The sequence below is a fragment of the Muscardinus avellanarius genome (genome assembly GCF_963383645.1).
Source record: "Muscardinus avellanarius genome assembly, chromosome: 2".
Classification (NCBI taxonomy): Eukaryota; Metazoa; Chordata; class Mammalia; order Rodentia; family Gliridae; genus Muscardinus; species Muscardinus avellanarius.
The window spans coordinates 94783479-94799846 of NC_137787.1; the positions used below are offsets into that span (position 1 = coordinate 94783479).

The window sequence follows — 16368 nt, forward strand, 5'->3', positions numbered from 1 at the left end:
TGCTGGGTAGAGGAAGCAGTGTGTGCTGAGCCAGAGGAGAGGATCATTAGTTGACTCCCTGTGTTCTTTTTCCTTGCATTACATAACAGCGTTTTAAATAAGCAAAATCTAGGGCACTTTAAGACACTATATCTGAATCTGTGCATGACAAAGATGACTGCAGGGCAAGGGTTTATTGAGAGCCTAGGAGGTAGATGTATTTAGACTAAGTGCAGGGTCAGGAGCAGGAATATATGAAGAACACAGTCTCCGCACTAATGACTGTGAGAGTATTTTTTGGTATTCTTTGTATGATTCTCTTCCACATTGCTTGACTCTTATTCTGAAAGAACAAGAAGAACATATGACATACTACATTGTATACATTCATATGCTGTATAATATAAAGATTATACGTTGTGCCTCAACTATTTTTCTTGCTGTATTGGTAAGTAATGGCCTTTTTTGTAATTGGGAAGACAATTTTTTATTTTCCGATGTATTATTTTCCAGCTATGTGGAGCTGACTTTCTGAGACATAACTACTTTTTCATTGTAAATCATCACATTAAAAGCAGTAATTGTTACTATTTTGACTAAATGAGAATTAAAGCAAGGAAATTGTGTGTTGACGTTTAAAATGATCATAAATTATGCAATTCTCATTTTTATGTGGTGAAATATGATATTTAAATATACATTTTTGTTGTGACCACTTATGAAAGTCTCTCAATAGACTTTGCTATAGACATGATAATAGATAAGACACAGGATGCATTTGAAAATGGACTCAGGGTCTATATTGTTTAGGTCTATCTAAAATATTTACTTCTGTAAATACTTAGTCACTAAGGAAAAATGTTTATCATTTTCTTAATATTAGATAGGTGTGTATGATTTATATCTCCATCGCAAACCTGATAGAGTATTATTTTCAGAAGAAAATTTGATTTTCTTGAAAATATGCAGTGTGTTACAGAAAATAATCAAAAGTTAAACATCCATGATGTCTGTTTCCAACTTTGGTAAAGTTCTCACATTTACGTTTTTTTTTTTTTTTTTTTTGGTGGTATTGGGGGTGGAGTCCAGAGGTTTTCTACCTCCATGCTGTACTCCCAGACCTGTTTTATATTTTATTTGGAAACAGGGTCTCACTAAGTTAATTGCCGAGATCCTCATTAAGTAGCTGAGGCTGGCTTCAAACCTGTGTGATTCTGTCTCAGCCTCTCAAGCACTGGGATTACAAGTGTGCACCACCACGCCTGGCTCACGTTTACATTCTCTATATAACAAACATCATGACAGCAATGGCTCATTTGCTCTTATTTTCAAAGACTTTAGGATGATGATTATGTCACTCCACCTCATAACCTCCATCCTCAATTTCAGTCATGCAACTAGTCCAGGTCAGTCTTCTACTGATTCTTGCCTGGGCTTAGGTGGTACCACCCCACTATTCTCCAATGCTCATTCTTGACAGCTACCAGGTTTGTCTTACTTAACTGAAACTGATTATGTCAACCTTTATTCAAGAGTGTCTGGTTACATCGAACACCTAAGAAAGACAGTGCGGGTCTTAAGGGAATGATTTCATTATACCTCCCAGCCTTATATTCTGCTACTCTTTTTTAAAAATTTATCATATCCTGGCCAAAATGGAATATCTGAAGTGTTTTTCAGATCTATAAAGATTCTACTAAATGTTTAATCTTTTTTTTTAACTGGAGATGGAACTCAGGGGTATTCTATCTCTGGGGGTATTCTACCCCCAGACCTATTTTTTTATTCTTTATTTTGAAACAAGGTTTTACTAAGTTGCAGAGGTCCTCACTAAATTAATAAGATTAATATTAATACTAATAAGATCAAGATTAATAGTAATAAATTAATAAGATATTAGCTAACTCTTTAAGTTAATAAGATTAAACATCTAGTAGAGCTGGACATGGTGGCGCACACCTGTAATCCCAGTTCTTAGGATGCTGATACAGGAGGATCACAGGTTCAAGGCTAGCCTGAGTAATTTATTAAGAGTCAAAAAATTATTAAGACCATGCTTTCAAATAAAAAAAAATAAAACGGGTTGGGGGTATAGCTTAGAGGTAGAATGCTCCTTGGTTCAATCCCCAGTTTAAAAAAAAAAAGTTTTAGAGCCTTTAATTCTGTGACTCACAATTGTTTGAAAGCCCCACGCTCTCTCTCTCTGTCCACTCACATTTCTTTCTTTGAGTTTCTTTGCTGCTAGGTAAGTAAGTTTCAATGAAATGCTTTAGGGGTCGAAGTCTTTGAACTTGAATAGTTGCACCTTAAGATTCAACAAAGTTTTGTGTTTTAGTATTTAATTTAGGCTCAGGAAGTGACTCACGTATTGGATAACTGTATTTCAAGGGTTTTGGGAAATTGAAAACCAGAAACATACTTTCTATTTAAATACCACTTTTGTTTATCTTTAATCTGTACCTATGAGCTAATAAGAGCTTAGTATTGGGGCCAGGAAGTTAAGGATGCTGTAGGATCTGCATGGCATTATTTCCTCAGTCAATCAATTTTACCTGTTTACTTCTAAAATCCCAACTCTATGGAAATAAATGTAGCATTTGCATTTAAAAGTAAAGCAGCCTCCATGAACTTCAGTGCTCATTCTGGCCTGACCTTTCAAACTTTACTCTATTTATGGCAATTGTGGTGGAAAAGACTGAGAGGTATTCTTTTTAGTAATCATCAGCTTGAAATGTGTAAACTACTTATGTAAATTATAAAATATTATCATATATTAAAGCTTCTCTCAACCCAAATTAAGATGAGAACTCTAGGTGCTTATTTTCTGTGATGATGCACTTGACCGGATTGCTATGAACCTACAAGGGCTCAGCTATAATTTAGACGTGCCATTGTTAATTAACATATACTTTTCTATTTTTCTAATAACCTCCTGTTGAGCTGATCAAGAATATGACTAGGAAACTGGAATTTTAATTCATCCAATCTCTTTAAATTATACCTTTTCCTGTTGTTTGTATGTGCGTCATGCCATTTCAAAAGAGCATTTTAATTGAGATGCAGTAGCCCCATGATGCTTTTTTGAAATGCAAATTTTTTCCATATAACAAGAAGTCTTTATTAGGTTATCATAAAACCTTTTTCTTTCTGTTGCAATTATCATTTGACTTATATTTTACTTCTTAATAAAATCAGTGGCATGCCCAACACTCTTATGGGGAAAATTATAGTGGTATCTAATGCAATACCTTAGGGAACCCACTTTTTTTGTGTGTGGTACTGGGGTTCCTGGAAGCCCTTGTACCTCGGGCTACATTCCAGGCCTATTTTATACTTTTTTTTTTTTTTTTTTTTTTGAAACAGGGTCTCTTAAGCCAGCGTGGCTGGCTTCAAACCTGTTCGATACTCCTGTCTCTGCCTCCCAAGCGTGGGGATTACAAGCGTGTGCCACCACGCCCGGCTGTGAACCCATTTTTTTTTTTTTTAACAAAGCTGATGTACTACAAATAGAATTTTCTAAAATAATCTGAGGATGTCAGGAGTTCACAAATTCTGTTTCTATTTACACTACTGTAAAACAACATGCAATGAGAATTAGTCAGAATTTTTATTCTGGAAAAATTGGAATTATCCTTCATAGTTTATGGATTTTAATTTTGAATAAAGACAACACTCGTGACAAACTTATTTTTTACATTTTCTTTTGGAGAAACTCTGTCTTTCCAAAAGTCTTTGCCTTTATCATAGAATCTTTGTGTTGGATTCTTCTGTTTTCTTTTCTAAACATCAAACAATAACTATATTCTGTTGATTCTTAGATACATTTGTATAATTAGCACAGAAATCTATATTATATTTCAGACCAATATATCCATTCACTAGCCTGCTAGACATTACCGCTTGATTGTCTACCAGTACCTCAGATGAACTGAGCTATTATTTCTTCTAAGCCTGTTCCTCCTTCTATCATCCTTTATCTTTTGAATAATACCAACATCCACCAATGGTCCACACAGAAACCAAATGGAGATGACATGCCTGACTGCTCACTTTCCTTTGCCACTTTCATCCACTTAGCCAATGGGTCCTGAGAATTCTATCATTTTAAAAGGTCTCAAATGCAGCTTCTCTAACACAAGGAAACATCAATTCTTTTCTAAATAATTGTAATACCTCTTCAGTTATTCTTTCTCCATTCTTGCCTTTACTCTCTGTCTTCATTTCAAGTTGTCCAAGCCATAACTAGTATATTTATTCTAAAATTCAAATCTAACTCTCAATCACTGAACTCACCACTGTATACCATTGCTCTCTCCAGACATATAACACAAATTTATTAGTTCTTTGTATATTTTGCATGTGGCAGATATACTTAGCAATTTTGTTATAATATTCTTGTATTTCCAATGCTTTTATGTATATGTGTAAAAATATGCAAACCCTTTAAAAAGGATGCCTCATTGCACATTTTTATACTAAGAAAATAGAAAAACAGATTATTAAATAATATGGCCAAATTTCCATTATTTTCACAAAATTAGTTTTCTGCAACTATAAAATCATTTATTGGTTATTCTAAATTTTTAGTAAGCCAGAATATCAGTATTTCAGATACTACAGTATTTCAGATACTACCAAATTACCTAATAGTACTAACAGCATTGTTCCTAACTAAAATAAAATTTTAATAACAAACTTAATACTTTTAAAATATAAATTTCTTTACCTTCAGTAACATAAGAAACAGATAAACTGAACTTGAAAAACCTTCTCCTGGCATCTCTCAGCATTCCCTTAACAAAATAACAAGTTATGATATGTAGGAAGATAATATGAGAATGACTTGAATTGCAAGCCATGAGTATCATTTTTAAAAATGTTTTGCTTCACATTAGAATAAAATTTTACTTTTAATATTTTCTGTTTTAACTTATATATATATATATATTGTAATTTTATATATTTGCCTTTATATATATATTGTAATTATATATATACATATATTGTTTTAACTTATATATATTGTAATTTTATATCATAAATGAGGTTCATAGTGATAGAAATATACATGCACAAAGCAGTCGATTAATATCTTAAAATAAAACTTTGGACATGATCTGTTCTTAGTATTATACAGGTAACAAATATAAAAAAGCAATAAATGAATGAGAAAGATAAGTTTCCTGCTGTCTGGCTGTACTAATACTCTGTTTTTTTTTGTTTTAAATGAAGGAGGAAATATATGTAGAGCTGATGAATTCCTTTGCAATAATTCCCTTTGCAAACTACAATTCTGGGTGTGTGATGGAGAGGATGACTGTGGAGACAACTCTGATGAAGCTCCTGATATGTGTGGTATGGCATTTCACATGACTCTAGAGCATGCTCCCATCTTCTGGTCTAATGCACCACAGTGAATCAATATGTCTTAGGTGAACCACAAGTGCTGCCACCCTGGGGTTAGGGAGATAAGGTATAACCACAGACACAGCTTTCACCAAGGTAATAAAGATATTATTGTTCAAAGTTCATGATTTTATGAAGAGTCCTTTCAAATCCAAACTTGCACATGTCAATGCTATTCACAAAATAGATTATGGTCTGTCTGTCTGGGAGAACTTAGATTAGGTGACCTTTCAAACAGAGCAGGTACATATAAGGACTTTGGCTTCACACCAAATTGATGGGTTAAGCTAAAAACAATTTTAACAGATAAGTAAATGGGAAAATGTGAATAATAAAATGTCATAGTACCACAAATTAACCACTATGAAAGTTGCTCAGAGAAATTTATATATATATATATATATGCATATCTGTATTAAGATTACTAAGAATATCTACTGCACATACACACACACACACTATATATATATATATATATATATGTACAAAAACATAGAATCACAGGTGTTATAGGGATTATTTAATATTTAACATTTAAACCTGAAAATATTTATACAACTGTAATAAGTTACTCTTGACTGGTATTTGTTAAGTGTACATTTATGCAAAGGATGAATAAAAATGTACAATTTGATAATACCAAGTAAAGTATATCTTTTATTTTTACAAACTTCTTGGTCCTTTTTTATTCAATCTCAACAATAATTAATCTAAGGAAAGATACTACATTTAAGGAAAAATACTTCATTATCAAATATAACAAAAATACAGCATGGATTTATGTATTTAATTTTTATTTTATATTTGGTGCTTCAAGTCAACATGTGATACATTTTGATAGATTACGATATTTGACTACTGATGTTATAGTTGAAAAATTATGCAAAACAAGGAGACAACTTTGATTTTAAAAAAGATTTAAGAAAAAAAAAAGACAAAGCTTTTAGAGAGCTTTTTCCATAGGCAAAATTGATGACTGATGAGACTCCTTTCCTTGCATCATATTAGAAACAAGCTGTATAGAATTACTGGAGATTAAATTACTTATGAATTATAATATATACAAATATAATAACTTATCTACCAATATCAATGAAGAAGGCATTATTTTATAAAGTATACACTCATATATATGTATACATAGTCATATTTAAATATATTCCCATTCTCTACCACTTGACCATAAATTTAGTGAATGAAATAGGAAATATTTGGTGATTAACTAACACTGAATGGTTTCAGAGCCCTTGCCTTCAGAAGCACTTCTAGATGTGCCAGAAAGTTATTCTCAGGAGTATTCCACACAGCACACCTGAAAGGCCTTGTAAAATCTACCTATCTAGCCTGGTGTGTTCACACACACCTGTAGTCCCAGTACTTGGAAACCTGAAAAGGGAGGATCACAAGTTTTAGGTGAACCTCAGCAAGTTAATAGGACCCTGTTTCTAAATAAAGAATAAAAAGAGGGCTGAGAGTATATCTAAGAGATAGAATCCCTCTGGGTTCATTTCACAATACTACACACTCACACACAAAAAGTGCCTGTCTCAATTTTTTTTGTGCTTCTCTCAGTCATCAGTATCAATATGAAGTCAAGTTATTGTGTGTCATAGAACAAAGTAATTAAAATAAAAAAGAAGAGCAAGTGGTTCTGTTTTGACAAAAATCTTAATTTGGTTGGACAAACAACATAATTTTTATATATTGTGTTTCAAGCAATTATAGAATAAATAAATGTACAGATAAGGCAGAGAGATAAACTCTGCCTCAAGGGGCGTTCAGAAAGTTACAGTTGTGTGGGATGTTGACTAAAAGCCACCATCGGCAAAGTATTAGCAAGGAAAAAAGTGTCATTCATGCATTCAATATTTCTTAAGCAAAAGGCTGTGATTCATTTGGGTGATATAATGATGAGAGAAACAGATATGGACTCTGATATCAAAGGGCTTAGAATCTAGTGAAGATGGATATTAATGATCACAAAATATATAATTATAAAATGTGATATGTGCGATGAAGGAAAAAGGGTAATTTATAAAACTAAGTAATAAAGTATTTTATTGAATCTTGAATTGTGAGAAATAATATCTAATAATATTAAACATCTAAATTAATATAAGCTGCCAGAATAGACTCAAGTGAGGGATCAAGGTACAATTAACAAAAAGAAAAATAGAAAGAGTAAGGCAACAAAGACATCGTAAGGCAACAGAGACATCAAGGTAATAACACATTAAGATGGAATGGTTTCTGAGGAGGCAGGGAAAAAATTCCAGACTAGGCGGAAAAATAACTTTTATATGAGTAATTTTTTTCTCTAATCCTGTTAATAAAATGATTTAAATAAGTTGGTAGACCATGTCCAGATGCAGGTAGATATGCATGTATTTAGTAAAACAAATTTAGGAATATTCCATTTTTACATTTCTCCTGTTCACATGCGTGTGTGTACATGCAATAGAAAGTATGTTTATATACAGAAGGTGGAACTTTGATATAGTGAGTTTTGGCAGGAATGCTGATTTGAATCATTGTTGAAGAGAGGAGAGTAGAGCATGCCTACAGACATACGGAGAAGTTCCAAGTAGCACTGATAAATACTCCTGCAGGTGATATCAGCTGGTCCTGTACTATGATGATCTGAGTGTTCTCCAGCTTGCCAGATGCAGACATTGGGTTTGCAGATGGTTTTGTTCATTTAATTTTAGGTTTTGATAGATAGCTAGATGAAAAAAGAAAAAGTGGCCAGAGAAACCATAATATTGGAAAGGAAGGAGTTTCTAAAACAGTATTTACATCTGGGTGTGGCAACCCACTCTTGTAATCCCCAGTACTTATGAGAATGAGACAGGAGGATGGCAGGTTCCCATCCTGCCTCAGGAATTTAGCAAGGCCTCTGCAAAGTAGTGAGACTCTGTTTCAAAACAAGAAATAAAATAGAGCTAGGTATTAGATCAGAGGTAGAATGCCCCTTGGCTCAATCCCCAATAACAACAACAAAAAAAGTTATATTAAAACAGAGTACTTTATAACAATGTTCAATATTGTATATGTTAAAAGTAAATATCAATAAGGAGGAAAATAAATATAAAGTAAGACATTGGTGGACATAAGAAACTATACAAACCAATGAGATTGAAGAGGGGTTATGATGGGACAGGCTATGTTAAAAATCTTAAATGACAAGAAGTTGTGGCCAGAATTTGGGACATTTATATGCCTGGTTTTGTAAATGAAGCTATTGTAGGAAGTTGAAAATAGAGGCTATAACCATGTGTATCAGTTAATGTTCTTATCTGCAAGAGGCAGGAACTGTTACTAGCTAAATTAAAAAGAGAAATTTGTTGAAATCCACCAATGTGTCCACAACCTTCTAAGAGAGTGGTAACCTGGATAAATTAAAAAAAAAAAAGGTTAAAAGTTAAATTTAAGGAAGTAAGAGACCCAGGTATTGGTTGTTTGCTCATGTGAGTGCTGAAGTTGTTCAAGATGCTGGAATGAATTTAAATGAAGAGGAAAAAAAGAAAAAAAAAGAATGTTGTAGGAGAGAGAGAGTTTTCAATGAATTAGAGAGAGAATGATGGTCACAAGGTTGATGAGAAAACTGCAGTGAGAGAGAGGTGTGGATAAATGTTTGAGAAATAAAATTACTGTTTTTAGTGGTTTTTAAAAACATATATTGTGAAAATATGGCAATGAAGTTCTGGGAGCAGTGGAAGGAAACTAGGATATACCCAAATACCAGATAATGCAAGGGTCAAAAAAGATGTAGCAGGGAGAGTGTATACTTGAAAAAGAACCATATTTTAATTAAATCAAGGGGCAGTCAAGTAATATGTCCTTTGTATGAAGCTTCTATAAATAATACTCAAAGAGACAAGGAATGAGTGTAGAAGTGGTCTGAACAAGATAATGACACATCTATTGGGCCACAAAAAGTGTCTTATATTATCTACTGAAGGTGATTGGAGAACTATAGAAGAGATTGTGAGATTAATATCTTAGACTGATTGTTTTCATGCTTTAGTAAGGATCTGATAGTGGGAAATAAAACTGGAGACATTTAAGACATCTTTGTAAGAACTATTAAAGAGCTGTACTATTCTGAGTGTCACTGCCAGACATGAACACAAAATGACAACTTTAAGAACAGTATCAACAAAATATGCTAGCTACCCAAAGTTGAAGGTGGGTGACAGAAATCAATTTAGAACAGCCCCAAGTTTCTAACTGAATTATGATTTAAGACAAAGTTCATGTTTAGGTGGAAGAGGATCAGGGAAAGATAATGAATTGAGAGGCGAATTTGTCAAATTTGAAATTCTTCCGGGTGTGTCCTACAATCAATATTGAGATGCCAAAACCCTCAGGGATAGCAGCCTGCAAATCAGTGAGCATGAAGGAGAATATCTAAGCAAACAGTTCAAGAATAAGAATATTAAGTCACCAAGAGCAATCCTGGAAAAGTACCCATGTTAAGAGATAGAGAGGTTTCTGGCTTTAGGGTAGAAGTCTTTAAAATCTGTAGTGATTGAAGAATAAAATTTTCTGGTTCTCATTTCAATTTTTTATTATTCTCCCTTTAGTCTTTTTCTCTGTCTCTGTCTCTGTCTCTGTCTCTGTCTCTGTCTCTGACACACACACACACACACACACACACACACACACACACACTTACATTGAAAGTAAGATTGCTCTATGTGCTTGAAATACAAATCTAAACATTTCTTTATACAGATAGAATAAAAAATCCAGGGCATTGGTTGTTGGGAACCCCCCCCCCTCAATGAATGTCCTACTTTCAACTGGGTTTTATAACATACGCCAGCTTAATCTCTATCCTGCATAAGGTTGTTCATGAGACCATGAAGTTTGACTTTCTTCTTGCTTCATTCAAGCAATTGGCCTGTACAGTGTTTTGATGTTAATATAAATAACTTGAATCAGAAATTTCCATTATTATATATAATATCTAATATCCACTAACAGGCAATATTCCCCCTAAAAGGTATTTATAAAAGCTAGATTATGGATTTTTAAAAGAAAGAAACAGAAAGACAAATGAAATGAGTTCTTAATAAAGCAGTGAACCCAAAGCAGCCACTTTGGATTTCTCTCTCTTTTTTTCAGTCAAATTTCTCTGCCCACCCACAAGACCTCACAGATGCAGAAATAATAGAATATGCCTGCAATCCGAGAAAATATGCAATGGAATTGACGACTGCGGGGACAACTCAGATGAAGATCACTGTAGTGGTAAATCTGTTTAATGAGAAATAATTGATTTAGTAGCAGCTACAAGATAAGATAATGATTTTAGGGCTTAAAAAGTAAAGAAAACTTTTTCATGTAGCATGCCTGAAGATATTTTTCTCAGGCACTTTTTCTTCTCAAAGGGTATGAAAATAATCTACTAACATTAAGTCATTCAATTTGCATAGAAGAACTCTGTGGCTTTGTCCATAATCCCCACAAGGCTCTTTATTTTTTTTAAAAAAAGTTGCTAATTTCATGAGAAAAACAACATAGTGGTTTAAGTTTTCCTGGTTAAAATAGTTGGTTCCACACTAAATCTTGATACAATTGTATAATTGCAATGCACTTTTTTAAGTTTTTTAAAATCCTTTTAAAAAGATTTAAGACATTTATTTAAATCTTTTTAAAAAAGATTTTTAAAATACTTGATTTGGGGAGATCATAAATACTTGTTTTTCCATGTGTATAATCCCTTTTTATATCCTGATATTTAACATGTTCTTAATATCAAAGGTTTATGAATACTGAAAAATAATTTGCAGACAACACTTGACTAGGACTCATTTTGAGACAGTTATGCCCCTTTTAAAAAGTTCCATTTAGTACCACTATTCAAAAATTTATGTTATTTACTGCATTATCATTTTCATAAAATTCAAGTTTCATAATGTCCTTTGTTACCTTCAGGGTTTCAACAAAAATATTATACATCCCTGATTTTCATAGCATTGTTAAAATTTTGAATATATCATGTCCTTGTTAAATTAATTTTGATACTGTGAAGCACTAATCTTTTTTATGGCTCTTTAGGTAAGCTCATATATAAAGCAACGCCATGTAAAAAGGATGAGTTTGCTTGCAGTAACAAAAAATGTATTCCCATGGACCTTCAATGTGATAGGCTTGATGACTGTGGCGATGGTTCAGATGAGCAGGACTGCAAAATAAGTGAGTCTGTTTTTGTTCAATCAAGTACACAAGAACAATTGATGCCTAAACAAGACTAAAAGTTTATACCACTGTTAGTGAAGACTGTGCTTCAAAATGCCCTTTGCCAGAGCAATAACACTTAAGCTAATTTCAGAAAATATGAGATGAAAGGTTGATTTTGTGATGAATCGCCTTGCTAGAGCTAAATCTATGAGCTCATTATACAAATTTCAACTTTGATGTAAGCAAAAAAATTTATATCCCTTAGAACTTTATTTTACAAAGTCTACATTTACTATTTTTTTAATTTTATACACAGTGATACTTGTTTGTATCACTGCAAAGGTCTTAATAATTTATGCAGTGTTTAAAATATTTTAATGAGTTATTTTGTAAGATGTCACCATATTCTTTCAATTACAGTGCATGGTACATTAATTATTGCTATACATATTTTTCATATTAAAGAAAAATGATTTTCAAGAGTCTAAATTCAAATTTCTTATAACAGTCACAAAACAATTTCTACTTTTGGAACTTTATTTTTTTCTCACTTATATATCTAAGTTTCACATCACTAGGTTGTAAAATAATGGCACCAGGTTATAGCCACACGTTTCCCAATGATGGTTTAATTCAACTGCTATATTTAATTATTTGTAGAATATCCAAGAATCAGCAGAAATTAACAGTAGTTACAATCCTAACAAAGTCTCATTCTCAAAAATTTGATTTGTTATTCAGAGATAATACAGTAAAATCTCTATAATAATACCCCTTTCATTTATTTGCATTCTAAAATATTTTCCTGAGTGGAAGATAAAGCAATGAAATTAGAACTAATATGCTGGAAGCTACAACTAACTCTTACTCTGTTCTAATTATGTTGTAATCTATAACCAGTAGAACATATTACATACTCAAATATTACTTTCATAGGTGTGTCCAGACTAAACATTTTTTGAGAGACTTTTTCTTTCTTCTTTTTTAAAATATATTTATTGGTGCATTATAGTCACACATCATAATGCATTTTATAGTGATAGTAGCATAAATAAAACCAGCACTTAGCAAGCATTTCCCTGGCTCCCCCTCCCCCATTCCCCATTCAAGATATTGAGATTGGCAATGGTATTCTCACATATGTATATAACATTAATAGAAGTGTATTCTTCATTCTCCACCTCTCCATACCTCACCTTCACCTACAGCACCTCCCTCACTCCACTGTTAGCACAATTCATAATAGTCAAATTATGGTACCAAAGTAGGTGCCCATCAACAAATGAATGGTTTACAAAATTATGGGATATATATATATATATATATATATATATATATATATATATATTCCAAAGCAATATCACTTAAGCTAATTTCAGAAAATGTGAGGTGGAAAGTTGATTTTGTGATAAATGCCTTGCTTGAATTCTTGAATACTTGAATAGAAATAAGAGTATCATTATTCTATTCAGAAATAAAGAAGAACAAAATTATGTCATTTGCAGGAAAAATGGATGGACCTGGATAACATTATGTTAAGTGAGATTAGTCAGTCACAGAAGTGAAGGAACGTATGTTTTCTCTCATACGTGGAAGCTTGAGAGTAAATGCGATACAGGCTAAACATTTTAACAAATTACTGATTTAGCCTCCTGATGAGTAACTCAGTAGTGCCCTTGATTAAATTCACAAATACCAAATTTAGTTTATAAATAAATATTCACCTCACTTGGAAAGATGTCCTGATTCTAAGAAAAAGAGGTAGCCCTCACAAATTATGCCATGATAAAGATGGCCTTTCATTAAAATCATCAACTCATTACTTCCTTTGAGAAAGTAGCCCGATTTGACAATAGCAGTAAATACCAGCTGTTGGCAGTTTGCTCTCAACTGTATTTAATGTAAATGAGTTCAGGTTTTTAATCTACTTCTATACCTTTCAAAGAAACAAGGGCTGAAATTCAAAGAAGACCATAATTTTGTGCATTTAAAATGAATTATCCATGCAGCAATAAATAACATTTCAAATTTTTTAAAAAAATATAAACTCTCACTTCAGGAATCAGTTATACTAGTTTTGATCATATTTTTAAACCCTAGCTCTCACTGAATATACCTGTGAAGATAATGTGAATCCATGTGGAGATGATGCATATTGTAATCAAATAAAAACATCTGTTTTCTGTCGCTGTAAGCCTGGATTTCGGAGAAACATGAAAAACAGGCAGTGCGAAGGTAGAGTACATTTCCTCAACAGCTTGCTCTTAAATCTCTCAGTTATAAAAAAGACTTCCAAGGCTGCTAAATTGAGAGATGACAGGGGATTGATTTTCATCGGAATGGTGTGTATCTATGTAATACCATTTCACTTAGGAGAGGAAAAGTCTCTGGGGTCAAGAGCCTGTTTGTTTGTAGAGCTAAGCTAACTGTCACTGAAGCTACAAAGCCTTTTCAATACCAAATTCCAGCCTGCACGAGTTTCAGTTGTATTGTTAGGAATTGTTTTGACATGCAAATAATGAAATTGCTGGCTCAGGAACTATTGGAGAATTAGGACTCATTTCTTGAGAGAAAATTTATGGTGACTCCCTCCAATCCTCTGGAGTGTGGCGTTTGCAATACTGTGATAGGCAACCCATGTTTAGAGAATTTGACACGTTGGTCTTAACCCTATGTTTAAATAATGCGTTCTATTATAGGTATATCTTTTAAAATTTAAAAAACCAGGATCTAAATGAATCTCTGTTAACTTACTGGAGACCTTTTTTTTAAAAATCGAGGTTGTAGGATAGATAGAATCTCATAGTGCTATATGCAAATGCAATTTACTTCAGGGCTTTAACTGTAGAGCCATGGAATGCTGACAGATATGCCCCTGCTCTCAGTTCTCTGATGAAACTAATCTTTGCTTTTATGGCTACTTATTACTGTGATTATGGTCCAAAGTAAAATATCTGTCAGGCTTATCCAAGGTAAATTCAAATACTAAAATTCTAAAATACTTTTAACCGCCAACTTGTTTAATACTCTATGTGATAGTTTTTGAGAGAAAAAATGATTTTATATTAGTGTTAGTCAATGTAGAATTGTTTAAATTAATTAATAATGCTCACTAGAAAGGAGTATATATATATATATATATATATATATATATATACGCGCACACACACACACACACACACACACACACACATACATATACTATTTTTGTGGCACTGGGGATTAAAATTTGAGCCCAGAGGCATTCTAACTCCAAGCTACACCCCAGCCATATTTTATTTTTATTTAGAAACAGGGTCTTTCTAGGTTACTTAGAGTCTCACTACTTAATGAGCCTGACTTCCAACCTGCGATCCTCCTGTCTCAGCCTCCCAAGTACTAGGATTACAAGCATTTACCACGATGCCCAGCTTCATATATAAACTTTTTGAGTAATATGTTTTGTTGGGTTATTCATGACATTTTATTTATTACCATGGGGCACTGAATGCTGACAACCTAGCCGGGCTTGGTGGCGCACACTTGTAATCCCCATGCTTGGGAGGCAGAAACAGGAGGATCAAGCAGGTTCAAAGCCAGTCACACTGGCTTAAGAGACCCTGTTTCCGAAAATATGAAAATAGGTCTGGGAGTGTAGCCTGTAGGTAGAAGGGCTTCCAGAAACCCCAGTACCACCAAAGAAAAAAAAAAAGAAAAAGAAAAAGAAAAACCGAAAGCTGACAAACCTAAGTTTTCTCTGTTTAAATAAAAAAAAATGATTTATTCTTTCCTATGTCTTCATATCAATTTTATCTAAACACACAGACACACAATTTCTTTAAGATTTTGGTTTGTGTTTTCAGTGCTAGAGTTTTAACCCAGGAACATGCTCCCACTAAACTAAACCCTGGCTCTTTTTAAGTTTTTAAAATGGCTATGATTTAGGTATAGTTGTTTATAGATAGACATTCAGAATTTTGTTTGATTCACATAGTGTCACTACAGTCCTTCTTACCCAGCCACATCATATTTATGCAGCTAAAAGCATGTTAGTGGTGCATTAATATCTTCATTCTCTGCAAATTATCATGCAAAGTGTGGCAATAAAAATAAGTATGTCATACCTTATGTACACGACCAACAATCAAGAATGGGTTATTAACATATGAACACAGCTCTGAAATATATCATAGAAGCAATGCTCTAAGAGACATCAGGAAAGCAAACAGAAACTAAGGGGCAGATCGTCTCTCCCCTCATGAATGGAGAGCAAGAATTATTTCACTTCAGTTAGATCTTGAGAGAAGAGTAGAAATTCTGTATGTACAAGTGGGTAAGGAGCCTGACATAGTGGTATATGACTTCAATCTCAGTACGTGGGAGGCTGAAGCAGAGGGTAGCAGGTTCATGGTCGGCCTCAGCAATTTAGGGAGAGCCCATTTCAAAACAAAATAAAAAGAATATGGTTGGGAGTAGAACTCAGATATACAATGCCCCTGGATTCAATCCATAATAGCACACACACACACACACACACACACACACACACACACACACACACACAAACATGCATACAGTAATGATAAAACAAAGAAATTTTATATAGGTTGTGCAAAGGTACAGAGGTAGATGATGAGAAATAGGCTTACAAAGAAACCTTGAGAAGTATTTATTTGAGTGAATGAAAATAGTAAGAAGTGTGATATTTGAAATGAGTATTTTAGTATTTTAAGCAGACAATCAATTAATATAGAAATAATACATTTTCATAGTGAAACTATGGTGAAGAATAATTATGGCTCCTTATTCATATAG

The 16368-nt window shown here is 33.2% G+C and overlaps 1 protein-coding gene across 1 annotated transcript in view; it reads left to right on the forward strand.

Annotated features, from left to right (window-relative positions):
* The window catches only part of LRP1B (LDL receptor related protein 1B), a 1956425-nt gene that overhangs the window by 1808838 nt on the left and 131219 nt on the right, over window positions 1-16368 (forward strand). Inside the window, exons 72-75 of the mRNA XM_080689945.1 lie at window positions 5212-5334; window positions 10516-10641; window positions 11452-11589; window positions 13675-13809. Coding sequence (XP_080546071.1) covers window positions 5212-5334; window positions 10516-10641; window positions 11452-11589; window positions 13675-13809 — 522 coding nt within the window. The remainder of the gene's footprint in view (window positions 1-5211; window positions 5335-10515; window positions 10642-11451; window positions 11590-13674; window positions 13810-16368) is intronic.